Source organism: Electrophorus electricus, chromosome 7, assembly GCF_013358815.1.
Source record: "Electrophorus electricus isolate fEleEle1 chromosome 7, fEleEle1.pri, whole genome shotgun sequence".
Classification (NCBI taxonomy): Eukaryota; Metazoa; Chordata; class Actinopteri; order Gymnotiformes; family Gymnotidae; genus Electrophorus; species Electrophorus electricus.
The window spans coordinates 23,291,484-23,318,976 of record NC_049541.1 but is presented as its reverse complement, the minus strand read 5'-3'; the positions used below and the strand labels follow the sequence as shown (position 1 = coordinate 23,318,976).

General features: G+C 41.5%; 3 protein-coding genes across 7 annotated transcripts; 2 read left to right on the top strand and 1 right to left on the bottom strand.

Moving 5' to 3' along the window:
• Positions 1 to 1,147: 1,147 nt before the first annotated feature.
• On the top strand, positions 1,148 to 6,435 carry gprc6a (G protein-coupled receptor, class C, group 6, member A). Its single transcript, XM_027012568.2, has 6 exons — positions 1,148 to 1,416; positions 1,610 to 1,907; positions 2,106 to 2,876; positions 3,042 to 3,233; positions 3,443 to 3,566; positions 3,724 to 6,435. The coding sequence occupies exons 1-6, from the start codon at positions 1,223 to 1,225 to the stop codon at positions 4,833 to 4,835; spliced, it is 2,691 nt and encodes an 896-aa protein (XP_026868369.2). The 5' UTR covers positions 1,148 to 1,222; the 3' UTR covers positions 4,836 to 6,435.
• A 3,440-nt stretch (positions 6,436 to 9,875) lies between these two features.
• Positions 9,876 to 17,347, bottom strand: kpna5 (karyopherin alpha 5 (importin alpha 6)). Of its 4 annotated transcripts, XM_027012515.2 has the most exons (15): positions 16,644 to 16,699; positions 15,345 to 15,458; positions 15,100 to 15,236; positions 14,767 to 14,868; positions 14,324 to 14,423; positions 14,134 to 14,228; positions 13,889 to 14,020; positions 13,459 to 13,547; positions 12,986 to 13,085; positions 12,655 to 12,818; positions 12,446 to 12,524; positions 12,072 to 12,197; positions 11,416 to 11,543; positions 10,513 to 10,691; positions 9,876 to 10,199 (listed from the first exon to the last, which is right to left on the bottom strand). In XM_027012515.2, the coding sequence occupies exons 2-15, from the start codon at positions 15,349 to 15,351 to the stop codon at positions 10,012 to 10,014; spliced, it is 1,626 nt and encodes a 541-aa protein (XP_026868316.1). In that variant the 5' UTR covers positions 15,352 to 15,458; positions 16,644 to 16,699; the 3' UTR covers positions 9,876 to 10,011. The 4 variants fall into 4 exon arrangements, with proteins under 4 accessions (XP_026868316.1, XP_026868319.1, XP_026868318.1 ...); XM_027012518.2 differs by lacking the exons at positions 15,345 to 15,458; positions 16,644 to 16,699 and adding an exon at positions 17,264 to 17,347; XM_027012517.2 differs by lacking the exon at positions 15,345 to 15,458 and having other exon boundaries at positions 16,652 to 16,737.
• zufsp (zinc finger containing ubiquitin peptidase 1) lies at positions 16,783 to 27,115 on the top strand. Of its 2 annotated transcripts, none has more exons than XM_027012514.2 (10): positions 16,783 to 17,750; positions 17,858 to 17,959; positions 19,128 to 19,229; positions 19,469 to 19,578; positions 21,307 to 21,475; positions 23,110 to 23,307; positions 23,825 to 23,987; positions 24,121 to 24,284; positions 24,541 to 24,761; positions 24,969 to 27,115. In XM_027012514.2, exons 1-10 carry the CDS (start codon positions 17,204 to 17,206, stop codon positions 25,014 to 25,016), a joined length of 1,824 nt encoding a protein of 607 aa, XP_026868315.2. In that variant the 5' UTR covers positions 16,783 to 17,203; the 3' UTR covers positions 25,017 to 27,115. The 2 variants fall into 2 exon arrangements, with proteins under 2 accessions (XP_026868315.2, XP_026868314.2); XM_027012513.2 differs by having other exon boundaries at positions 16,784 to 17,750; positions 19,128 to 19,235.
• Positions 27,116 to 27,493: the final 378 nt, after the last annotated feature.

Here is a 27,493-nt window from a genome sequence, read left to right as displayed (position 1 = left end):
AAAGGCAAGTTAATTCACACCAACAATAATTAAACTAAAAAGTCTATGGGAAAAAATACATTCATTTTGAAGATTATGCTGTTATGCTGCTGTCTGTTCCAAACTATGAGCGTAGGGTAAAAACTACTTGCCAAACTAACTATCATTGTACCATATTGTGAAATATTGCTATTCAAAAATAAAAACTATTCATTTGTTTCTGCATAGAAGTAGTTGCCACAAACGGTGAACTGAATATACTATATATTGTCATACTGAACCAGTGCTTTACTTTTTATTCATCCACAGCCCGCCTGTAAATGAGTTGGAGTGGCTTTATTTTAGAATTATATTGCCCTCTAGTGGCAATTTAAGTAGGGATACCGATACCGTTCACATTGCAGTGTTCTATAACAGTACGATAGACTGTTAGTTACTGTTCTCCATGTTTTCAAAACAATAGTCTCAGAATTATTTAACACTCATGCACACTAATAGTAGTTCACGATCTTACAAATGTTGCAGAAACTGCCAGAATTCATAAAAGTATAAAGACAAATTCTTCATTTAGGTTCATCTTATTTCAACTTAGATGTATGTAGTTTAGTCATCTTCATTGCTGTAAGAATATTGCTTTATAAGAAGCTGTGTTTGCATGTGTTTTCAGGTGAACTGCACAAAGGAAGAAGGGCTCTCTCCCTATTGTAGTGCTGATATATACCACAGAGAATAGACAAGACAGTGAGAATAGAAAGCAGGGCATCAATATTATAGATTATAATACAATACTACATTATATTATAGATTATAATATACAATATTATAGATTTTAAAAACAGCTTGTACCAGACATCCTCTTGCCATCTACTATCCAGGATTCTACTTCACCTCCAAGCGCATAAGAGCTTGTGCATGTCTAAAGGGGCCAGATTAAAATGCATTTTAAAACCTGTTTGTAAAAATGCAGCTTCAGATACCCTCAGAATGCTGTAGATTTAAGGCATCCCAAAGAAAAGGCTTTCTGACAGTGAAAAATAGGGGTGCACTCTTATTGAAGGGGAGGGGTTAGATATGCAAGTGTTGTGGATAGGAGAGTGATTTATTTAGGGGAGGAGTTTAAGTAGGGCGTGTGCGATCTCCTCTCCACAGGGCATGTGTAGATGGAGCAGCAGGTTACATTAAATGAAAATGCAGGGGACAGAACCAGTCAGGCAACTAAGAGAGCGCAGTGTGAGACGGCGCCATGATATACCTGCTGGTGTTAACCTTGATGCTCCTGGTGGAAATGGATCCTGTCATTGAGGCAACTGTGCAAGACAGGAGACGTCCAGGAGCTGTGGCACCTGGAAACATTCTCATCGGAGGTCTCTTTCCCATTCACGATGGAGTGGAAAATATAGGCAATCTCTCTGGTCCCCAGAACCCCACCTGTATCGGGTGAGTATTTTTAGAAACAAACATGTAGCCTAACTCACCATTTAACATGTATTCTCCTTCTACCTGACCAAAGAGGTTGTCGGGAAGATGCTTTCTCATGGTTAGTTTGGCTTTGTTTTAGATTTATGTTGTACATGGCTATAGGTGGCTGTTTCCTGGTTTAGCTGATCCATGTGTCCTTTGTTACATATAGCTTCAGTCCCACTGGTCTAACCCAGTCTCTGGCCATGATCCACACTGTGGAGAAAGTGAACAGCTCCCCTTTACTAAGACACTTGGGTGTCACTCTGGGATACTACATCCACGACACATGTTCTGATGTCACAGCTGCTCTGCGTGGTATGGAGGACTTCATCAAGAGACACTCGGAGTGCAGCTCTACCAGCAGGGCATCCCAAAATTCTCAACACATGACAGCTGTAATTGGTGCATACTCCTCCGAAATGTCCATCGCAGTAGCAAGAGAACTTAACTTGGAGCTAATTCCACAGGTATTGGGTCTAACATCACACTGATGTTGAGAGAAATCTTATGGTTTTGCTGTTGGTTTGTCCTAGATGTTTGAAAGGAAAAAAGTGTCAACAATAAAAATAGATTTTCTCACAACAGCAGAGGACTTTCTAGTTCAGATGTGAAATACAATTTTTACAAATTGCAGTTACTCAATTTCTTATCCATCCTCCATGCAGATCAGTTATGCATCCACAGCCGACATTCTGAGTGACAAGAGTCGCTTTCCCGCATTCTCGCGGACAGTCCCCAGTGACGTGCATCAGACCAGTGCCATGGTCAAGCTTCTACTGGCCAACCAATGGAACTGGGTGGGTGTAGTCTCTACCGACGGAGACTATGGTCGCTCTGCCATGGACAGCTTTGTGTCACAGGCCTTGGAGGTAGGCATCTGCGTGGCCTTCAGAGAGATCCTCCCTGACTCCATCACCAACAAACAGAGACTACATGCTACAATCAGCCAGACCATTACAACCATCCACACCCACTCCAAGGTGAAAGTGGTGGTGTCGTTTGCCAAGCCAGAGCACATGAGTCGCCTGTTCAGAGGGCTGGTGAGGAACCAAGAAGACCAGCATGTCTGGGTGGCGAGTGACAACTGGTCCACTTATGAGGAAGTGCTGAGTCACGAGGACCTGTACCACATCGGCTGGGTGGTGGGGTTCTCGTTTAAATTCAGAGATGTCACACCCTTTGAAGAATATCTGCTGAGCCTACATCTGAACAGTGAGAGGAATAACTCCTTCTTGAAAGAGCTCTATTCCAGCTTCAGAGATTCCCATAATATCAGTGAGGCAAATGTTTCAGCTATAACAGATCAGCTAATTAGGAGCACACCTCCTGGTGTGGTGTTCAGCATTGAGATGGCAGTGAATGCGATTGCTCAAGCGGTAGCCAAATTGTGCAGCCACAGAAACTGCAGAGTCCCTGGAGCCATCGAACCTTGGGAGGTGAACTTAGATTTTTTAATTTATTTACAGTCTTACCTTTAGTTTCCTCTTTGCCTGTGTGAAAAATTTATATTATAGACAGCTATGTAAAATAGTACAGCAAAGGTTTGTACAAGAAGCTGTTGCTCATGCTCACTCATCTAAAAAAAAATTACTTTGTTCCAGCTGTTGCCAATACTGAGGAATAGCACTTTTCAGATAGAAGGCGATTCATACACCTTTGACGAAAACGGAGACATTAACTTGGGTTATGATATCACCTTGTGGGAGACAGCTGAAGGACAACTCAAAACCCAGAACGTAGTGGCTGAGTATCACCAGCTCAACAGGAGCTTGACTATCACAAACCTCAAACTAGTAAGCATAAACACTGACTCCTGTTCCATTTAAATTATTTCAAACAAAAATAAAAACACAAGAACAAATCTTATATTAAGAAATAATACAATATTCACAATATTTGTAAGGTTGTAAGCTTGTGGAATTTAAAGAATTAACCAGCTCACTGTGTAAAGTTCAAAAGGAAAAAAATGTTAATCTTGTCCTGGCTGGTGTTCTGTAATTAGAACATAACATCAAGGTGCTCAGACAGCTGTGAGCCAGGCCAGTTCAAGAAGACTACAGAGGGTCAACACACCTGCTGTTATGACTGCATTGATTGCGCTGAAAACCAATACACCAACTACACAGGTGAGTGACATCCATTAAACCAAACAGAAGCATTAAAATATCTGGAGCAGCTACTGAACCTCCATCAACAAGCTTCTGGTTTTCTTTTCTCTGCAGCCTAACCTAGATTTGTGGAAGTTGCTGTTGCATTTTACAGTGCAATGCAAATTTCTTTCAGACATGGACCAGTGCTACACCTGTGACAGCAACACAGAGTGGGCAGATCCTGGAAGTTCGGGGTGTAAGCTGAAGACTCTGGAATTTTTCCCCTGGAATGATGGCTTTGCAGTGATGCTGTTATCTTTGGCTGGTATTGGTGTGCTTGTGGTTGGCCTGGTGTCTTTTCTGTTCCTCTGGCACCGTGACTCTCCAGTGGTAAAGGCTGCCGGTGGACCCCTCTGCCAGCTGATCCTCTTCTCGCTGGTGGGTAGCTTCATGAGTGCGGCGTTCTTTGTGGGGAAGCCAACCAACGCGCAGTGCAAAGTGAGGCAGGTGCTCTACGGCCTGAGCTTCACGCTGTGTGTGTCCTGCATACTTGTCAAGTCTCTGAAGATCCTCCTGGCCTTCCACATGAAGTTGCTGCTGCAGCAGGTGCTCCGGCGGCTATACAAGTCGTACGTGGTTGTGTGTGCCTGCGTGGCGGTGCAGGGTGTGATCTGCACATGCTGGCTGCTCCTGAAGAGCCCGCACAAAACGTTCACTCTCTACACCAAATACATCCTGGAAGAATGCAATGAAGGGTCATATGTGGCATTCGCAGTAATGCTGGGATACATTGCCCTGCTGGCTCTGCTGTGTTTCATCATAGCTTTCCAGGGTCGGAAACTTCCAGAAAAATACAATGAAGCAAAGTTTATCACTTTTGGCATGCTCATCTACCTTATCGCCTGGGTCATCTTCATCCCCATCTACATCAGCACCGATGGCAAGTATCTCCCAGCTGTGGAGATGGTGGTCATCCTGATCTCAAATTATGGCATTCTAAGTTGCCACTTCCTTCCAAAATGCTATAGTATCATCTTTCGAAAAACTTACAACACCAGAGATGCCTTTATGAAGAACATTTATGAGTATTCTAAAAAGTGCACATATACTGTTGGGGACATAATCCAACCTGAGGCACAGAAGTATGCAGAACCTTCTTTCTACTCCATAACAAGCCTACCCTACTTCACAGACCCAGTGGCAGGAACCAAACCAGCTATGAGGCCCAAACTTATACCCCAAAACCAAACAAACTCAACCCAAAGCCACCTTGAACCCAGTCGGAAAAGGGCATTAAGTATTTGAAGACCTTAAAAGACTCACTACTCATGTATATTAATCTATGTTTAAATAGGGAGCATGAATGTTTATGTTTTTCTTTGTAATGTATCAAAAGCAGTAATTTCATATTTAGAGTAAATATTTTATCTAAAACTTATATTACAATTATATTGCTATGTTTTGTATTACTAAGTGAAACTGTGGAGGTAGAAACTGAGCACTTTAAAAACACAAAATACTATACAAAAATACTGCTATATTTTTTATGAGAAAAATGACATGATTATTTTAACAAATAATTATATCATACAATATGAAATAGCTTAAGCTAGAAGTCCCGGTGTACGTATAACCAGCTCTAATACTCACTTCCAGCATGAATGCCAGATATTAGTACACCTCTCAGGGCTTCAGGCCACATTTGTGACAGAGGAATGAAGGCAAAGATCGTGCCAGTAGTGTTATTCAGAACAATGCCACACACTGGAAGTCTCTACTATGTGGAAATGTTTTATGTGTAGTTTTCCATTCCATTAGCCTTAGAATATATGCTGCTTGTCTGGTTTGATCATACCAAACAGCAATTACTGTTCATTGGGTGATCAGGTACTTAAATTACTTTATATCATTTTTCAAGTAATAGATGAACATCTTTATCTCAAAACTCAGTACTTTTAAAGAAGTGAAAGGGTTATTAGCCAATACTATCCATGAATTGTTTCCTGGTTCTAAATACTGTACAATAATATGCATACCAAGCATTTTAGTTTCAAATATAATGTGACAAAATATGAGAAAATGATACATATCTACTGTCCCATACGCACTGAAAATGTCCTTCACCTTAGAGTAATAGTTCTTTACAGCCCGTGTGAAAGGGCATTGGAGATGAATCAGACAGTAAGGAGATTGTAATCACTGTTGCCACCAACTTGAGTGTCATAGGACTCCTGTGACTTGCCCTGTCCTTCAAGGTTTATTTTCTTGTTTTTTAGCTTGTTTATGCTAAAATGACTTGAGCTTTGTTTTGTCTTTAGCAAATGAGTCAAGGAAAATCAGTCACGAAGGGAGTCTCGGTCTCTCTTCCGGGTAGTGACTCCAATGTACTGTAGTTAAAGATATAGAGATAATAAAAATTGTAATGTAGTACAGGTACAGAAAATTGTACATATCTTCAGTCTTAAAAACAGGCAATCCCTGCTGACTTGTAGAACCATGGTTTGTTTGTATATAGGGGCACGCTGACACTAGAACCATATGATCTTAAGAGCATATTCTGCATTTGCATGTGGAACGTGTGAATGTATAGAGGAAAATTGCAGTGGTGATCTAGATCCCTTCAGATTTCTATACTTGCATTGTTGAAACAGGTTGCAAAAAACAGGATTCAAATTAACAGATGTATGACAGTGCCATTTAGAGTCCACCCCCGAAACCTTAGAAAGTCCACCTTATTCAAGACAGTTTTTCTGAAACAAGATACTACAAGAATTTTCACAATAGCAGAAGCGACTGACGTAGAACTAGGCAAATATTTTGTAGGGTCAAAAGACCAAATAAGTATACAGTAATATGAATGGTCAGGTAAAACAATCACACCTCTGAAGCAGCTCACCTTCAGGACAATTTGACAAATTTTTCAGCCATGAAAAAAAAAATTTAATTGACCAACGTTTTGCAAATGGCAGGTCTCATCCCAGGTTTTTAAAGAATGTTATATTAGGTAGCTGTCCATCACGCCGTGTTTCATAAGCAGTAAGGGCTCATACAGAAAAACATGCTAAGGGTCTGACCAATAAGAGAGATTATTATATGATTTATGGGACTGTGTCATTTAAAAATTTGCTCTTGTACAGCAAGCTCAGCTATAATTTCACCTCTGTTGAACATGCACCAAATTAAGATTATACTGTGCAGGAGCATAGTGTAAAATGTATGTAGAAAACCAATGACTACCTGCAAAACTCACAACTATTAAACATGTACTTCCTGGAACAGTAGAACGTCTCAGACTGAAAAATACATTAAATGTGCGTTATCTTCACAATTCTTACAAAGTGATTACATTTACCATTTTCCTCCTTATGTGTCCAAGTGTTGACAGACCTGTTGATTCATTTTCTGCACACAAAGACTTTGTCTCTTACGTTAAACCAACGCGTCATTGCGAAGGCTTATTCATTGTCTGGGCTTTTACACACAGGTCAAATGCTAGAGGCACAGAAACTCTGGGGCAGATGACGCCTGCACCATCAATGAGTCTGCATTTAAGGAAAACCATCCCATTTAGTCAACAGTCTATAATAAACTTTTTCAATGTACTTTCTCCCCACCTAAGATCCTACTGGTATATAAAATTACAAGAGAATTACAAGAGAAAAAATAAATATCCTCAACTGTATAAATGACGATTGTAACACACTGCTGGGATACACATAATAATACTGTTGGGATCAGACCGTTACACATTAATTCAATTAAAGTAACTACATATCAACACTATAGAGATTCTGTACTTTTCAAAACGTGTGCCGCCATTTATGAGACCAGTTCTGTGGAGCATGAACTGATTCATTTGACAAAATATAAAGCAACTTGATTTTTCTTCATCACATGAGCTGCACATTATATAATCACTTTCATAAATATTGTTTGCTCTTCTTTGGTAGTAAAAATGACTTCTTGTTCCTTTAAATGTGTGGTAGTGGCAAGTACTAAGGATCTGTAGTGCTTCTCAAGAAGACTAACAAATTGTCTGGGTGAGGTTCATATCACACTTTATAAAGAAACAGAAAAATTTCTCAAATAAAACAATTTTGTAAAACTTCGAATATGCCAGCTCTTCAGAAATGATCCCTGATTAGCAACCACTGTATATAAACATGTATAACACATTTTTTAAGTTTTACTGAACAATTTGTGACTGCAAAGTTTTTGGACAACTCAGACTTGGGCCTGTCAGCACACCAAGTTTTAATTAAATCATTACTGTTGATCTAACAGATATCATTTACATCACCTAGATGTAAGACTATATCTAGTGAGAGTCACAGTCAGTCAAAATCCCCAAACATGGCCCTAATCCAAAAGCAACAACAGCCATAACCCAACCCCAAATAAAGCCAAATCAGACACCCTAACTCTCATCCAGCACCAATCAACTCATCTCAAACCCTAAACTAAGCTCACTCCAAGTCAGTCTGAAACACTTTTCGATGTTAAACACTTTATTTGTTCTACATCATTTTACACAATTTCGACATTCTTGAGAAAACTGATGTCCTCTACACTGCAGCTCTGCACCATCCACTTGAAACACCAAATTAACCCAAAAAAAGCAACCCAAACCTGAAAAAAGTTGTACAAATATGAGAAATATTAGAAAACTATACACCATCAAATGTGCTTGTTTTACAACCTTAACATATTCACTCATCCCCAACTGGGTTGATAAAACTGAATTTCATTGCTAAACGAGTGTTGATTTCATTCAACAGAGATAAGCATGCCATAACTTGTGGTTTTTAGATAAATTAGAGCAAACTGAAACTAAATAGTCCAAGATAAAGAACACAGACCAGATGGTGGAGATCTTTTACAAGCTTGGAAAATGGAAGTTGCACATCAAGCATTTGCCATTTGCAAAGGGCAAAAACAACATGCCCCTTAAAGGGGGCAGGTGGGTTAGGACTGGACAGGGGTTACAATACAACAGCAAACCCTTTTTGGTGTGCTTTCATACAAAGTCCAGCATTAGTATTTGATAACCTTGAGCAATCTCATGTTTATTCATTGAATATATAAATTCCAGTCCAAGTTAATCTCAGCATTTCCTACTGATGTCACATCTTATAACATGAGTCAAAACCAATAAAACCAATGAAGCCATAGAAGGATTGAGATTTTAAGAACAGATAAACACAATAACCCTTGATAAACTTCAAATTAGATGCAGTTCCCACACAATTCCTTGGAAAACAGGAGAGTGATGGAGATACAGAACAGACTGAACGTGCACGGTCATGTGACCATGCTTAAATAAGATGCACCATAGCGCTTGGTAAGCCCCAGGATGCTGGAGCAGGGGCAGCAGGTTGCATGCGCGCGTGTGTGGGGGGTGGGGTGTCAGACTCGCACAGACCGAGAGCAGACTGGCCCCACGCAACACGGATCTTAGTCACAATAAATACGACTCCAGAGCTCCAGGTCTCCCAATGTCCACAGCACAGGAGCCAGTGCCACGCTTTCAGTTCGAGAGAGTCACCATGGGCCACCACGAAGAAGTCTCGCACTGGATCTGAGATCATGATAGACATTTGTTTTGTTTGTTTACAAACACAGCATTAGAGAAAGGTGCATGTGATCACAAGTGCGGGCACGCACACAGGCAGGGAAACCTTTCAATTCAAACTTGCCCATGCAAATTCACTCTTTATAGTCCATAACTACTCAGAAGTGGCTCTGACGTGCCATAGGCTATACAGTGGAACACCAGTGTGTATTCAACAAAGGAGAGGACTAAACCGTCAGCATTTACTATGTTGTCAAACACTCTTTTTCCACTGATGATTATAGAGGTAGTTTCACATTTCAAAAAGGGATATGGAGTAAAGTTTCATTTTAGGGACACCAGTGCCAATGTATAGTTGTAATAATAATAATAATAATAATAATAATAATAATAACAATAACAACAACAACAACAACTTGAAAATGAGGGGGGGGGGGGACCATACAGTCTTTGCCTCCTCATTACGATATGGAGGCTCACAAAAGAAAAACCACTAGAAGTCTATGTGAGACAGGACGGAGTCACAGCAGAACACTTCGTGTAAGCTCCTCCAGGAAGAGAGACTCCACAAGCCTCCTCATTCACCCGCTCTCCCCTCAGAGAGCCTGGGTCTGGGGGGGCTGCAGAGGTCTCTGGGGCTTGAATAGAGGTCAGCACAGCAGCCACGTCCTCACCCAGAAAGAAATGGGGAGAAAGGGCGGAGCAGAGAGAGAGAGAGAGAAAAAGAGTGAGAGTGAGGTTGTGAGAGCAAGAATTAGAAAGAGAAAGAGAAAGAGAAAGAGAGAGAGAGAGAGAGAGAGAGAGAGAGAGGTGGAGAGAGAGAGTGAGAGTGTGTGTGAGAGAGTGTGTCAGGGCTCCAATTGAGATGGAAGTGGAACCTGAAGCTTGGCCGGACAGTCCTAGACAAGGTTAAAGCTGGAAGCCCTCCATGGGCCCCTCTGGCTGCTGGAAGATGTACTGGCCCTGGTTCTGATCCACCTGCGGAGCAATGCTGGCATCCTCCTCCTCCACACCAAAGTAGCGTTCAATCAGGTCAAAAGCCTTCTGGTAGATCTCCTGATTCTCATGGCTCTGGAGGAACTCGATCTTATCGAGACCTGTGGCAGAAAATGATGTACCTGCTTACACACCTTATTGGACCAAGTGGCAGGATGTCGAGTAGTGCTGAACATAACAGCTGCCATCTAGTGGAGCATCGCTGTATTGAGTTGCCAGTTAATTGCAGCTAAAAAGAATACCTGATTACAATAAACTGCCTAAACACCCTGTGTGCAAGGGTCTATTTGCAAGAGTGTGGTAGATAACTATAATCAGTCAATTAAAAAATCTTTTAAAAAGAGATTTCTGAAAAGATGTGAAGAAAATGATGTAGAGGTGTGTGTGGGGGCGTGTGCATGTGTGTACACATACCGTAAGCTTCCTCGATGAGCGCACAGTAGGGGTTTATACCGGTGCCGTTTTGTTTAGACTCCTGTTCTCCCAGTCTGAGGATGTTCTCCAGCCCGTTCAGAGCCACCTGCACAATCTTGGAGTCCATCACTGTCAGCAGGTCACACATGGGCTTGATACAGTTCAGAGACACCAGGTACCTGTTGTAAATGTTACAAAACACGGTCAACAATGACTTTCCTGAAAAAATAAAACTTGCTTATTGCATATTTTTGAATGCAAATGTTTTCAGAATTTCTCCATCACTCATAAGTTTTTTGTTAGGGGAAAAAGTCATGTCATTATGTACAGTATGGAAAAGTAGTACCAAGTGGATTTGTTCTATGTTGGCAGACTACTGCTCGAGACTGAAGTGGGATGTTCCTGAGTCCAAATATAGACATTTTAGAAGTATATGTGTACACATTTTAAGAGTAATAACAGCCTTATAATATATAATTAATGTAATATTTAAAAAACATACTTGACAGAAAAATTCTAAAATTGATTTGAATTCAGCATAAAACGTACTATAAAAGGATAACTTATTTTAGTTTGGAAGCAAAAAAGCTCAAATTTCTTTGTGCAATGTTATCAATATAAGCAGAAAGATTTATATGACACATTTTGTGATGGGCCACTTGAAGGTAATGGTGTTGATTTCCTGATTACAGCAGTTTCCATTTTTCAAGCCTTCAGTCTTCAAAACCCTCACCAGGCGGCAACGATTCCATTCATGACACTCATAACAGGGCCAGAAACAAAATGTTCTGATTTGTGGACAAACGGCTGAAGCTGTGCTTTCAGGCCATTTCATATTCATCCTTGATGAAATGACTAGGTCACAGTCATTTCAATACTTTGGAAAGAGGAAGCAGGAGGTACCTGATCTGCTCAGGAGTGCCTCCACTGGTGGCATTGGTTATCGCCCACGCTGCCTCCTTCCTGGTGCGAAACTCTGCCTTCTGCAGGATCTCAATCAGAACGGGGAAGATGTTGGCATCAATCACCGTCTGCAAAAGGTAAATTAAAGCCATTCCACATTAGAACCAATTCAAAGCCTCTTATGTAACCATAAGCTTCTACACTAGATTAACCTGTCCAAGCAACCTCCCTAGTGGTAGACTTGTCACATTAGAAACAAATGTTTATGCTACCCAAACATGCATGTTCATATTTGCCACTGTATAAAATATGTTACTTCTGTATGCTGTCATGTAGATTATTAAATAAAATCATGTAAAATCTTCATTATTCATTTCTTCAGGTTCATAAATCACTTCTTTATATCAGAAATGTATCCATTTTGGCAGATCACTTTTTTCAGATCAAAATAAGGACATTAACAGCATTTTGTGAACTTGTTACTGCTCGTGTAGCTTGAAGCAAAAAAAATAAATTGTTGTTTAATAAATTGTTCGCTCTTTACACTATGATACTTCCTTTATAGCAGTTTTACAGAGGTGACCTTCAGACAGCGTTGGTGTTGGTGTTGGATCCTAAGTGGCCTGAACCTGTGAAAATGTCCTTCTCCCCAGTACCTGGATCTGTGCCCTGTTTCCTGCTGTGATGTTGGAAACCGTCCAACAGGCCTCTTTCTTGATGGACTCCTTAGGGCTACTCAACAGGTGAAGCAGGCAGGGTAGCGCTGAGCAGTTCAAAATCACCTACACATATACAGGCAAACCCACATGCACAGTTGTGTATCAGAATGGAGATATTGTGATGACTTGAGCAAAAATTGGCAAAAAGAAATGATTTGGCTGTTTGTTTTTTAATTGCAAAGTACCTTAACACATGCAAAGGTGTGAGAGCTGCTACTAAGTACACTAATACATGAAGCACAGCACTCAGACACCGAGATCCAGCAAGTAGCGGAAATGAGCATGGGAGATAAAGAAAGGCTCTTCTCTACCTGAGTCTGAATATCATCCCCTGTCACAATGTTGCCCACAGCCCTGAGAGCCGGAGACACCACCTTATAATCACTGTGCCTAAGAAGGAACAGAAGAGACAAAGCTCAGAACTAACGCATATGCACACAGGCACACACAGAAGGCCCTCAAGAAATTTTTCAACCATGAGACAGTGTGGGAAAACAGTGTAATGGTGCATGTGCCTCACATAAGCAGCTCGACCAGTCTGCGGCATACTCCAGAGTCGATGACAGCCTGGATTTTGTCATTGGGACCATCAGACAGGTAGGAGAGTGCCCAGCAAGCGTCTGCCAGCACATCTGGATCACCGCTGAACAGCAGTCTGGACAGCACGCTCAGACATGGTGATACCTGAGACAGCATGATACAATGACAGCATAGTGAAGGAGTGCATGGATACCCATCTTTTTTTGGACATTGAGGTTTGGTAAAGGTGACCGTATTGTACAAGAGCACACACTCCCCAGGACACAGAAAGCGCTGAGGAAGCAGTTTCACCTACAGCTCCTTTTACACACCTTAGCAAAGTCTGGGGGAGGATTTTTGCCTCTGCATAGATTGGACAATGCCCACACAGCATTCCGCGTTGTAGTGAGACGATTGGATTTTGCAAGTAACCTAGAGAGAGAGAGAGAGAGCTAGAGATGTGGGCTCCAGGCAAGACAGAGAGACTCACACAGTTTGGGAAGCAGCAGTACAAGCCAACCAGACAACAAGAGCAGAACACTCTTTGATTTCCTAAGATGCACTAACTTATAAACCATATACATTATCACCAACTGCACATTGATATGAGTGCATCATATAGGCATTCCTAAACATGTGCACTGGGAAGCACATAGCACTAGAAGTGCTGTGTGCTAAGGGGAGCATGCTGGCAGTGTGCCAGAGCAGTGTCCCCTCCACACAGGAACACTGCAGCCCCTGCTGCCATTAGCATTAACAAGCTCATTGGGATGGGGAGGCATGTGTCTGTTCCAACTGGACTCACTGCTGTAGGGACGGGAGGATGCCGCAATTCAGTACAAAGTCTCTGCACTCGGCATTGTCCCCTGCTATATTTCCCAGTGCCCAGACAGCCTGCAAAAGCAGACAGAAACTGGATTAATGCTGTATTAGTTTAATGATGTTAAACAAGACATCTGCAAATTGCTTACTACTAAACTAAGTATTAAACTAACCATGGCTATATTGCACATTAGTCAAACAAATATTGTGAAATTAGATGCCGTTAAATTAACTATTGCTAAATTAAGTACAATTAGACTAGTCATTAACAACCTAGCCACAACTACACTAGTGAAAATCAACTAAGTTGTGATCAACTATCTATTGCTGTCCTAGATACTGTTAAGTGGTAGGACCTAGCTCAGCTGAAGCTGCTACTACTAAATGAGCCCCTGCTAAGTTAGGCAGGTCACCTGCTCCTGAACGTCTTCATACTCCGAGTTGAGAAGCTCAATGAAAATGGGCACGGCTCCTGTCTCGATCACCACCTTGGTGTGCAGGAATGTCCCCGATGCGATGTTGGTCAAGGCCCAAGCAGCTTCGAACTGTCCGTGGCACAATACAAGCCATTAGCCACTGGGCTTCAGCCACATTTCCTATAGTCTAAACTCTTCCCTAAACCTGCATACATCGCATACATTTCTCTCATAATGCTTACCTGAAGGGTACAGTTGTCACTTCTCTTCAGGAACTCTACAAACCTGCTGACAACCCCTGGTGTGAGAATGACCTCATCAATAGGAGGGTTGGGTTCTGTGAAACAGTCAATAAGTGCAAGTTCACTTAAACTGTTTCAGCATGTTATGAGTGTCAATTATAATACAGTCCAAGCCAAATAAAGCATGAACCTTTGGAAAGTAATTTCCTGAATTTTTGGGTCGCTATTAGCTGCTGGTCTGGGTCTTCAGAGAAGATCATCTGAACCATGTCTTGAGTTATAACTCCTTCCTACAAGCATAAACACAACAGAATTTAAACTTGCATGTAGCTCTTCCTATAGTTTATATTTATGGCATTTAACTAACGCTTCAAACCAAAGCAACTTATAATTATGACTGAGAACAATTTGAGTAATTGTGGGTTAAGGGCCTTGCTCAGGTGCCCAACAGTGGCAACTTGGCAGCCTTCTGATTACTAGTCAAGTACCTTAACTACTGAGCTACCACTGCCCATAGCTGTCATTCAACAGGTCTCATTACATAGCCAAAGAGAAAACACAGAATGCAGAGCTAGTAGAAAAGCACTAGCATAAAGTCTCAAGTATAACTCGGACTGCAAAGACAATACTTACTGCAGATACTGGGACAGTAGAACTGACATCAGGATCCTGAATGGGACATGCGAACATGGCCTCATCGCTTGACGGCACACACACATTCCGCCTCTTGAACAGCTGGGATTGTGGATCAAGACTCGCCATTACATTTAACACTGGCATGTCAAAATAAGTTTCATACGACCGCATCTTCTCTTATAAATACTTTTACTAAAAATGAAAGCTAGCAGTGACCAAGGTGCATGAAATGGGGGCTTCTTAACAGGCTCACACAAGCTTTCAGGCTTACTCAGCATTTCTGGATGATCTACAGCAAGAGACTGGCCATGTAGTACATGAAAAGCCTACCTGTTCCTCTCTCTTTTGCTTGCGAAGCTGGATACCCTCCTCCTCCCTGCGTCTGCGCATCTCCTGTGGATTTAGAGCCTTGTTCTTGTAGCTCTTCATTCGATAATTGTCTTTGCCTGGACTTGCCATTGTGGCTTCTGTTGTCAAAAAGGGTAAACAAATCAGATTTGTATAAACGCACGTACACTGTGTTTGCCCATATCCCCCTTTACACTGCACACATACTTGGAGTAAACATGCCTTACCACTCATTTCCAAACAGAAGAAAAGCAGTAGAATATCCCATTTAAGAAACTTGAGAAATACAAAGCCAATATATTCTCAATATTTCCCTGATGGCATCAGGATTTCCCACGAACCTACATTTTAATTCAAAACAGGAATGAAAGCATAACCTTTAAACAAGTGTACCTTGATGCTACGTTGGGTAGACTAATAACTACTGAACATCAGCACTGTTTCAGAAAAACACTGAGTCATGCCACTTGACCACTGCCTTAAAGTGTCAATGTTGACAACACCAAACTTCCATGAAACAAAGTTTCCTTTTATTAAACAGATTTTCTTAACACTTTAAACAATAACCCTTTCCAGCTGGAGGGTATTATGACTATTTACTGTTGCTTATACACAGGCATCATTAAACCTGAAGCCACAGGTACAGCACTGGGGTCTTTCTGACAGGGTTCTCAGAGTCCAGTGTTTATTCTGTTCTCACACGCCTGATTTAGTGTATTATAATTAGAGCATAAAACACTAGACCTAGCAGGACTGTTTCTGAGTAATGACTCTGTGCAAAACAGTCCTTTTATTCTGACTCTACCTAGGGTGGCCATAACATTAGCTACAGTTTTTACTGTTTCCACTGGTCTTATAATTAGAAGGTGAGCCGTATCGTGTGGCTAACAGGCTATTATACCGCGGAGGCAGAAAGTGCTGTGGCTCGACAGAACTGGAACTGCAAAAGATTGCACACTGCAAAATGTCGCTAGCTAGCTAACTTTAAGATGATAAATAAACGGAGTATTACAATCTTTGTGTTACAGTGTACAAGGCGTTTAAGGCGTGTTGGGTGACTTTACTGAACAGAATTATTTTTAACAAATTGGTAAGACAACACAGCAATCTTAGGTTAGCATGCTCGCTATCAACATCTGGCTAGTAGGTGGGGCAATCAAGTTTACCAGTCTTGCCATTACACCAAATGCCTACGTGTGAGATTGTCTAAAGCTAAAACATGATTATTGTAAGCATCCATAACTAATATCTTCGTTTCAGTTTTGGTAAATTCGAACTGAAAAACGTGACATCTGCTTATCAGGTATTACTACGGCAGCCAGCAGACCTGTCGAGCCAGCTAGCGTTAGCTAATAAACTATCCCGTGTTCGCTATCCTATCAGCTAGCTAACTAGCTAGCAAGCTACGTCACGACAGATTCACAGCTCGGCTCTGCACACGACTTCATTCTAAATTCCCAGCAGGGTAAACCCCTACATCTCTGAATGACGGACAGTAAAAGGCTTGGATGCTAAATTACGCTCACCCATTCACCTTTAGTAAACAGCTGTGTGTGTGTTTTAATCCCTTCTCACAACCTTCCCGAATTACTCCAATTGAGGAGAGCAATATGGCGTCAATAAGTTATGGACGCTAAACGTCATTTCCCCTCTCGAGGCGCAAGTCATGAATGGGAAATGAAAACGACTAGCTCAGCTAGCTAGTAATAGCTACTTCTTAAAGAACAACAGGTTCGAAACTCCTGATATAACTAGCTATGTAATTTACCTATAAGTTTTAGATATACAGGAGGCATTTCTGAATCGTTATTCATAATACCGATATTACGGGATCCACCTGAATCGAGTTAGCTCCTGCTGTTTTTAGCTAACGATGTCAGCTAGAACGATGTAGGTTAGCTAACTGGTTAGCTAGCAAAAGAACTGTAGCTACTGTTGTTTATCAACCTAACTAAACTATCACACTCAGTCTTAAATCGATTAGTCAGTTAGCTACCCTACGTGATTGTCTTTTCATTTTGTAAGCCTTTTAGAATCACCTACCAGCTGCCGTTTTTTGTTTGTTTACCTCGGAAGGTCTTCTGCCATGCCTTTCTGTGAAATCTGTAGTGAAGTGCTTGAATCTGACTCAGACATGAGAACTCACCTTCTCCTGAGCCACCTGGAAAATGAAATGAGTTGTCCGTTCTGCTCACTGTCAGGTGTCTCTTATGACGACCTACACTTTCACATCTGCACAGCACATAAAGAGACGGACTCGCAGCACTCTGTTGTCCCCAGTGCTACAGGCAATGCGCGTAGAAGCTCAGCTGTAACCGAGATTACAATAACCAGTGCTAAAGGGACATCGGAGTATTCACCAGCTGTACGTAAGAAAAGGGTAACCCAGGCTTCCTCAGAGGCTTCTGGTCATCATGCACTTTGTCTGAAGAATGGGGCAACTGCTTCTAATGCAGGGACTGCACTTACGCAGGGAGCCACATCCAGGGAAGAGGCATCACGCACTGCAGTAGCTGCTCCGAGCAGAACTAAAAAGCCACTCAGACATGCACCCAATTTCCTCGGTCGACAGGCTCAGGAGGAACCATCTAAACATCACAAATCAAAACAGCAACATCTGTCTTCTAAGAAAGGTGCTCTTCAGGCAGATGATCATTTAATGAATAGTCAGAACATGAAGTAGTGGCTTTCAACTGGATATCTTTGATTTTGTGGGTCCATTCTCTGTGATGTGTTTTAGGACATAAGTTCACATGTCCCATGTGCACTCTAGTCTGCGCTGACTGCTTCATTCTTCAGGAACACGTGGAGCTGCATCTCCAGGATCAGGCCGAATGTGAAGGTGGTTAACTGTTACTAGCTCTCACCCCATCCTACTAACACAACACACAGTGAAATGAAATTACAGTAAAGGTAAAATATTCTGCAGCTGCAGAATGCCTATTACTAGTCAAAATCAGTTTTATTGTCATTCCTTCTCACCACATACATGTTCATTAAGGAACAAAATATAGTTTCTTAAGGACTTGGTGCTACATTTAACAGGTGCTGGCAGCAGACAGCATTGCAAGCAGACAATAAATACGATGAACATAACTGCAGTATTTAATAGACTATGCAAATATACAATAAATGATATAGATCTTTATACAAAAGTTTTAGTGGGTAATAGGGTGAGCAGATTACTATTTTACATGAATATTCTGTGAATGTTGATGCCTTGTCATAAACCATAGCAGCTTTTCACTCTCAGAAACATAGTCTGTGTACAGATTAAAGTGTAATTTCAAGTGTGAAGTGAGTATAGTGGGTAGTGCAATAGATGTCAAAATCCAAATGAGGTAACAGTTCAGTTTGAATATATAAGTCTGATATATAAACAGAAGAAACTTTACATATCTAGAAGACTTGGCCCAGATGTCTAGAAGGGAGGGTTGTAAACAGTTCATATGGTGGATGAGGGAGATCCTTCCTGATGCTACTGGGTTTCCTTATACATAACCGTCGACATACTTTATATGTCCTTGATTGCACGAAAACTCGTAATGTGCTAGGCAGCCTGCACCACCCTCTGCAATGAATTCTTGTCTGAGGCAGAGCAGTTTGTTTACCAGGCAGTAACGCTGCAGGTCAAAATGCTCTTTGTGATGCTTCTGTAGAAGCAATTGAGGATAGGTGTGCACATGCCTTCTTTAGTGTTCTTAGGAAGTAGTGGTGGTGATGAGCTTTCTTGGATAAGCAGCAAGTGTTCAGGGACCACAAGAGGCTGATTGTGACAAGCCCTGCCAGAAACTGCAAGCTGTTTCCACTGCAGTTTTGTTGATGAGGAGGAGCACTTGCGTTCCTAGTTTTAATGTAAGCATCCTTGCTATCCAAGTGAGAAAGGGCCAGTAGTGGCTCTCTGGACAAGTGTCTTTTTCTTGTAGCCACTTTGGTTAGGGTCCAGTTGTGGTGGGATTACTAATTGTTGCAGTGCATATAAATGAGAATAGTTTGTTTGTAATTGGCAGGTGTGCAGAAGTATGAATGTCCGCTGTGTTCTGTGACCTGTGTGGACAGCAGCTCACTGCAGGAGCATGTGGAGCTGCATCTGGAATACGGCCCAACTGCAAGTGAAGGTCCCTTCCCAAAACTCACACTATACACTATACGCTACGCAGCCAGCGCACGTCATAATTATCTTAGATAACATTTGCATATCATTTGAGCAATGAGGCAAGCAGCTTTGTACTGTAGTTTTGGATGAATATACTACAGAGCAGGAAAGGGCTCATTTTGTTCCTTTACCACCACCACTTGTAGGTGTTTACTGGTCTTACTCTAAGATCAGTGCTTTTTATTTTTATTTTAGGGGATTCATGTAGAGACCTAAGGCTGGCCAGGAAGCTACAGGAAGAAGAGGAGCAGAAGAGGAAGGCAGAAGGATCCAGACAGGAAGCTGAGGATTTTAAACAACTACAGGTCAGAATAGCATAAGGGAACATGAATCAAGTTCAAGTTTCGTTTATTTGTCACATACATAGTCATACACAGTATAACTCAGAGTGAAATGGTTTGAGTGCTCTGTCCAAACTGAGGGAAAAAAACAGGGTACATAAGGAAATGTGTGTGTATGTGTAGGTATGTGTGTGTGTGTGTGTGTATATATATATATAAACTATATACACATACAAAAAAATATATATAACAATGTACGTACAATATATGTATATATACACAATGTACAATGTATATATGGATATGTGGATATATGTGTATGAACATAATGTACAGTTCCAGCTTACAAATTTACATATTTACAGTCACATGGTGGTGGTGGTCCTCACAGTTTCTCAGTTTCCCTGATTCAGGGCCCGAATGGCCTGTGGGAAGAAGCTCCTTTTCAGTCTCTCTGTCTTGGTCTTCAGGGAGCGAAAGCGCTTCCCTGACCTCAACAGAGAGAAGGGCCTATTGTTGGGATGGGTGGGGTCCTTCACAATCCTCCTGGCCTTGGTCACTTGGTATGAGTGATGCGCTCTGCTGAATGCACCACCCTTTGGAGTGCTTGTCTGTCCTGCTTGGTGCTTTTCCCAGACCAGACTGTGATGTTCCCCATGAGGATGCTCTCGATAGTGCAAGTGTAGAAGTTTCTTGCTGCAGTCCACAATCAGCTCCTTTGTCTTGCTGACGTTTAGGAGGAGATTTTTTTTCTGGCACCAGTTTTCCAGGTGTTTAATCTCCTCCAAGTAGGCCCTCTCATTGTTGTCCATGATCAAATCGTCAGCAAACTTGACAATGATGGTGGAGCTGGAAGTGGCTGTGCAGTCGTAGGTGTACAGTGAGTAGAGCAGGGGGCTTAGGACACAACCCTGAGGACCTCCAGTGCTGAAAGTAAGGGTGGATGAGACACAGTTGCCCACCCGTACTGATTGTGGTCTGTCTGTTAGGAAGTTGGAGATCCAGTCGCACAGGGATGTATGCAGTCCTAGATCCTCCAACTTAGTAGTGAGTAGGGAGGGGATGATGGTGTTAAATGCTGAACTGTAGTCTACAAACAGCATTTTAACATAATTACCCCTCCCTTTGTCCAGGTGGGTCAGTGTGGTGTGGAGCAGATGTGCAATTGCATCATCAGTGGAGCGGTTGTGGTGGTATGCAAACTGCAGCGAGTCCATGGAGGCTGGCAGTGAAGATGTGATGAAATCTCTGACAAGCTTCTCAAAGCACTTCATCACGACTGATGTGAGGGCAACAGGGCAGTAGTCATTGACGCCGGAGGGTCGAGGTTTGTTCAGGACGGGGACGATGGTGGATCGCTTGAAGCTGGATGGGACAATACTGAGCGTCAGGGAGAGATTGAAGATACTGAGCATCAGGGAGAGATTGAAGATGTTGGTTTCACTGAGTTATACTGTGTATGACTATGTATGTGACAAATAAACTAAACTTGAACTCGAATACCGGGGCTAGTTGGTCTGCGCAGGCTTTAAGGACTCTCCTGCAGATACCATGTAGAATCGTACTGCTACATGATTAAGAGACGGAGCCCAATAAGGTAGAGTGTCAAAAGCTGGATTTCCCATAAGCATCAATACACCAGTGCAATTTTTCCAATGATCTCATGTTCATCTGTGTTTAACTCATCATAGTGTACAGCAAAGCCTCCACCCTGGATTGAGGCTGACCTCTGCTTGACCCATTATATTGCAGAGACAGTTTGGATTGGATAATGGTGGTGGCTATCGTAGGCAAATGGAGAGGAGCTTGGAGAGAGCTGTGTCGCAAGGGCGCTTGACCCCAGCTGATTTCCACAGAAAGAGGGTGGAGATGATGGAATCTTTGGCCTCAGGGATGGATGATGGGCGAACCCAAACAACAGGTCAGTTCAAGTGCAGTGCAGTGCACTCGCTGAACTGTTGCACAATTTCAGGCTACATGATCAGGGTGTACAAAGTGCACTTTCATAAAATAATGTGATCTACTTTCTTTTGTGTGTCTGATTAAAGTACTTTTTCCTGCCACTGACTGCAGTATCAAATAATGGTTGATTGGATAGGTAGAGTTTTGTTATTTGTTTGCAACTTATTATCAGCTAAAGACCAGAGGAAAACCTGTTAGAGCTGGTTGATTTGCATTTAAGTGATACTGTGATAATTCTGATCGAAAATACATATTCTATAAAGTCAAAGTCAAATTAATTTTTATAGCACTTTTTACAGCAGCCTTTGTCACAAAGCAGCACAAAGGCACCACAACAAAAACAAAATAAGCGATAAAAAACAAAACAAGTAATAAGAAAAAGTGAGCAGTAGAAGTTTCTTCTGGGTTCCTAGAAGTGCTTGTCTGGGTTTAATGAGTGTAAGTGTGTCTGAAACCCATCTGGTGCAGGAACAGCTGCCAGTTCAATCTAGAGCCTTCTCGTTCTGGGATGGGAGGGAACTAGGGCAGTGCAATACATCCGGATTTGTTCTCAAAACAGCTTTGTTGTTCTCACAACTGAATGTTTTGGACAGAAGTCCTTCATCAGGTGTGCAAGCAAAGTGCTTTTGAATTAGTAGTATATATGAAAAGGTAGATGTTTAAATTATAACATTCATTGCATGGGGTTCTAAAGTTCCAAGAGTGTAAGATGAGTTTTCAATTTCATTGCTCCCATGGCAACAATTGGCAATGCAAACATGTGTAATTAATTCAGTGTCCATTTTTAATATAATACCTTGCCACTGGAAACAACAAATCCTTAATTCTGATGGTTTGAATGTGTTCAACAGACCGATCAGCAAGCCTTCTCTTGGTTTCTCCAATGTCAAGCTGATTACAATGTATCTCAGAAATTGTAAGGGTAGAGGTCTGGTATATTGCTCAAAAAATGTTTCTCAACAAATCTGACAAAGAGGTTTGCATAGGATGGTCCCATTGTAGTACCCATACTAACTCCTTATTTTTAATTAATACTTGGAGTCAAAGGTGAAACTGTTACTGTAATATTGCCAAACATTAGAGAAGGTTTATTTTATCGAACATATCAAGAATTGATATAGAATTTCAAAAGCATTTGTAATTTTAAAAATGGAAACTATTGAAAATGTTGATACACTGCCCAGTTCAGTGCTTGGAAAATGCATAATGGCACTTCTTTAATACTTTCATTACATGAATATTCTACACATGCATTATGACATTTAAAGAAACTTTTTCCTTTTTTTTCCGATAATGACACACAAAGTTGCCTATTCAGACAATTCTCATTTGTTCTTTGGGTTTTATTTCTCTTTATAATATGCTTTATTATTCATAATAATGATCTTCGTTCATATACCACTTTTTAAAACATGATTTACAAAGTACTATACAAAAGGATGGTCTTTGTGGGTTTGGCTTACAGTAAAGAGGATCACTTTTGCCTTGTGTACCACAATGTAGATATCTGAGAAACAGCCTGTTTGTGTTCGTCTCCTCACTGTGATGAAATGTGGCTGCTCAAGAGACCAATTTTCCATGTGTACGTGTCAGGGCTGCTTGCAGTTGTGTACGAGTTCTACCAGCGTGAGGCTTGCGCCGGGACCCACGTATGGCTGTGTGCTGACACGGACCACTACTCGACTTCAGCTGGAGACAGAGGATGGGGCTGTGGCTATAGAAATTTCCAGATGCTGCTGTCGTCCCTGCAAAGGATGGAGCAATACAACACTGCACTAAACACCCTGCGAGGTATAGTGCCTGCACCCTGCTGAAACTAATCATATTGATTCATCATTAATATTCATACAGAAGTCGACTGGATACTGGATAAAAACTAAATATGGACTCCTCAGGCACATTCTAGCCTTTTTCAACCTAGGACCCAGGATCACACCAGAATCTAACACTGAAGTATATAATCATTACCATGAACAGAAATTTAGATGCATTAAAAAATGCATAAATCTACAGTTAGAAAAGATCAGTTTGTTTGTAGGTTATAGGGAAACGTGTGGAAATTATTGTTTGTGATAACTGCACATGCGTTACAGATGCAGAAGATAGAGATTAAGTTAAAAAGTGCTGAAATATTCCTTTAAAGAATAAAAATGCAATTTATTCACTTTAAAATTCAACCTCTTCCATATCGGCCATTTTTGTTTTTGTTATTTTACTCCTGTATAAAGTCTCATAAGCTGTTCCTCTCACTCCTGCACTGTGTATGGCTCCCTCCTGACTCCTCATTGTAGTCTTACCTCCCACTTAGGCTCCATTCCCAGCATTCCCCAGGTGCAGGCTCTAATTGAGGCAGCATGGGCTGAGGGTGTGGACCCTCAAGGTGCTTCCCACTTCAGTGGGCGTTTGCAGGGCACCCGTGCCTGGATCGGTGCAACCGAAATCTATGCTGTCCTCACGGCCCACCAAGTCAGGTGCGTCTGCGAGTCCTGACCTCCATGAACACTGTTAGACCTCCTCGAAGGAGGGTGAGGTGTGCGTGCATATGAGATGTGTGTTTCATCAGAGAGTCGTAACAGTTGTTAAGGTTCTCTCACTTCTCCTCAGGGCCCGTATTTTTGACTTCCACCAGCCCACGGGCCCAAGTGGCACACACCCTAAACTGTTTGAGTGGGTGAAAAACTACTTCTCCCTCCCCTCCAGTAGGGGTAGTAGATTACCTCCCAGAGTGGTGAAGACAACTCTACCACCCATCTACCTCCAGCACCAAGGTACAGCAGGATGAGAGATTCTTGGGGCAAACTTGGATTTACTTTTAACATAACCTCACAGAGGTGTGTGAGGGTAATGTGTATAAATGGTCATCATATTGATATATTCAATTCATGATGCAACAGATGTTTGAAAAATACTCTTTATGGGAATTCAAAAGCAAACTGCAGTGGGTGTGGGTGTCTAAGTGTGTAAATGTGTGTGTGTGTGTGTGTGTGTGTGTGTGTGTGTGTGTGTGTGTATGCGCGCTCTCAGGCCACAGTCGCTCCATCGTAGGAGTGGAGCAGAGGAGGAATGGCAGCATGTGTCTGCTGCTGTTGGACCCAGGCTCTTCTCCTGCAGAGATGAGGAAACTGCTCACCCAAAATGCGGCTTCTGCTTCCATCACCCACATGCGCAAGTTCCCTGGCCACCTCAAACACAGGCAGTACCAAATGGTGTTGGTTGAGGGTTTGCTATCCCCAGAGGAGAAACAGGTAACATGCGCCATCTAAGTAGTTCAGTACACTTGAAAGAATTCACAGCAATTATGCAATGTAATAGAGCAAGATTATAATTAACAGTCAGGTTCTCCTGATTGAATGAACACTGTATCAGTGCACCAAAAACAGTTTTGATCAGAACTCAAGTGTTTGATTTTTTTGTTGTTATGAACTTTGTTGAGTGTAACTTTTGTTTTTCAGATCCGTATTCTTAACTCAAAAACTTTACATGCTGAGAGAATTCCCTGAAGTCCCTGTACAAGGACTGGCGAACTAATGGTTTTTACAACTGAAGTCTTCATCCCTGCATTGGATATTATTATTAATAATATTATTATTATTATTACTATCCTGCTTTGCACTGAGTGAATGTGTGATCTTTTTTTAAACAAAATAATAAACATGAAGTTTTATTTTTGTGTAAATGTTACGTTCCAAGCAATTGCAGTTGTGTAACAGTTAGATAAGTAAAAAGCCATGTTTTCCAGCTAAGTGACCTTGTGAAGCTACATGTAATTACTGACACTTTCTTCATTAGTTTTTTCTCTTCCTCTTTCGCAGTAGAAGCACAGCGATCAGCTGTGGAGCATGTGTGTTCATTACCCACTGTGATGGGGGAACAGTTAACACATTTTTTAAATGAAATTCCATTATGCATTGCTTTCATATGCAGTCTTCTCAGACTGTTTAAACCAGACGTGAAGACCAATACGAGTGTATAGTAAGTTCTGCCGGGCTGGGTGAAGAGCTGTAGATTCTGAGCATGTTCAACAGGGATCAGGCTTAACAGCATTTACACTGTGTTTACAGAAATTAACAGATGCTCCTGACCAGAGCAGTTTACAAACTTCTTTCCATAGGCGTTATCCTAGTGCTAGGACATGGTCTAAAGATACCATCAAATTAAAGCCATGTCATGGCTAAGAAGGCAGTGCAGGAAAATACTCTGACAGGAGTCAGGAGATTTGTGTTTTGTTTGTTTGCTTTAAATTAGTATGCATATTAAATAAATGCAGGGTTAGTGATCTTTGAAGTGCTTCTGGATCATTCGTTATCATTTCAGTAAAGATTTGGGTGCTAGAGAAAAGTCTTGAGGTATGTCTTCCCTGTGCTGAGGTGAAGCAGTTCAAGACAAGCTGTACTTGAGTGTGGGATAACACCATTGCTTTCAGGTAGTATGGAACTGGTCCATTTTGAGCTTTATAGATAAGCATCAGTGTTTTAAATCTGATGCTGGCAAGTATAGGAAAGCAGTGATGTGTCTGAACTTCGGAAGTTTGAATTGCACTCTGTTTAAAGTTTTAAACGTGTATAGGAAGGGGCTGTCAAAAGTGAGTTGCTATCTAGGCATGCCGCAATCTGACTCGAAAGTTTATCTGAGGGAAAGAGAAGAGGTCTAAGCACTGACCCTCATGGGCTGCCTATACAGAACCTGCAAGGAACAGATGTGAATACTCTCCATGTCACTACCATGTAAACCACTATCATGCTGAATCAGTGATGTAAGAATAGTGAGGACCCTGTCAAAGGTGGCAAAGAGGTCTAGGAGTGTCAGGACCATTTACAGTTTGGCTAATGTTGCAGCATAATGCTTCTCAGTGAATTGAATGAGAGCAGTTTCTGTAAAGCAGACTGGTTTGGATCCTGGAGTCCGTTCTGTATAAGAAAAAGAAAATCAATAGTAACCAGCATGTTTTAGAGAGAAATAAAAGGAGAAATCCTGGTTGGTAGCTGTGGATATCAAAAGGGTCATGAGTCATTTCAAATTGGGTGTATCGCTGTGGATGATGTTATAGAACCATTTAGGATGGATGTGATAAAGTGGAGGAGGTCGTCTGAAAGATCTTGGAAAGAACAGAAACAGGTGACTGCAAAATAAGACCTTTAATACTATGAACAAAAGAGAAAAAATGAACGTAAACTGTATGGCTGGAGTGCATTTTATAAAAGTAAAGCATTGCGTTTCCTTTCATGCTGCTAATGTGCTAATGAGGACCACCCAACCTTTTCATAAAATCTGCAGTGATGAGTGTGATGAGGTTTGCCAGTAATGAATCGCAATGTGGAGTGATAAATTCAGTATAAAAGTTTGAGGAGCATGAAAGATGAGATTATAAATTACATCACCATAATCCAGAATAGACAGTAAGGTTGTCTCCCTGGCTCTTTCCTCTCATATAAAGACAGACAGAATTTATTTTGGTACAGGAAACTAAGATTCTGTCTACACTTGCTGATGTTTACTAATATGAGCTTTAAATGTAAGTTTATCATCCAGCCATATACCAAGGTAATTTAAAAAAAAAAAAGATAGGGGTGACAGTGGCAAGGAAAACCTCCCTAAAGCACGAGGAAGAAACCTTGAGATGAACCAAGACAAAGCAGGGGCCCATCCTCCTCTGGCCAACTTCACTCTGGGACTCTCTCTGTGCTGGATCCTGTCACGGTTGTGATATTCACAGTATCAAAAATATTTATAGTTCTGGAGAACAGTATAAACTTACTTTTCTTCTCATACCTAGGCAGGCAGAATTAATTTTGTTACAGGAAACCAAGTTTCTGTCTACACTTACTGACTTGTAAGTGGGGATGGGCCCCCTTTGAGTCTTGGTTCCTCTCAAGGTTTCTTTCTCTTGGTCTGGGGAGTTTTTCTTTGCCACTGTTGTGCTTGGCTTGCTGACTGGGGGCTTGGACTCAGACATTTGTAAAGCTGCTTTGATGGAATA

Bases quoted from the DNA above. Each gene is read 5' to 3' on its own strand.
- kpna5 (XM_027012515.2), bottom strand. The intron at 14,021-14,133 runs GTAAGCATTATG...TGCCACGGACAG, and splicing joins GTGACAACTGTACCCTTCAG to TTCGAAGCTGCTTGGGCCTT. The intron at 12,525-12,654 runs GTGAGGCACATG...GTTCCTTCTTAG, and splicing joins AGACTGGTCGAGCTGCTTAT to GCACAGTGATTATAAGGTGG.
- gprc6a (XM_027012568.2), top strand. From the start codon at position 1,223: ATGATATACCTGCTGGTGTTAACCTTGATGCTCCTGGTGGAAATGGAT. The intron at 1,417-1,609 runs GTGAGTATTTTT...TGTTACATATAG, and splicing joins CAGAACCCCACCTGTATCGG to CTTCAGTCCCACTGGTCTAA. The intron at 1,908-2,105 runs GTATTGGGTCTA...TCCTCCATGCAG, and splicing joins ACTTGGAGCTAATTCCACAG to ATCAGTTATGCATCCACAGC.
- zufsp (XM_027012513.2), top strand. From the start codon at position 17,204: ATGCCTTTCTGTGAAATCTGTAGTGAAGTGCTTGAATCTGACTCAGAC. The intron at 17,960-19,127 runs GTGGTTAACTGT...TGTAATTGGCAG, and splicing joins GGATCAGGCCGAATGTGAAG to GTGTGCAGAAGTATGAATGT. The intron at 23,308-23,824 runs GTATAGTGCCTG...CCTCCCACTTAG, and splicing joins TGCACTAAACACCCTGCGAG to GCTCCATTCCCAGCATTCCC.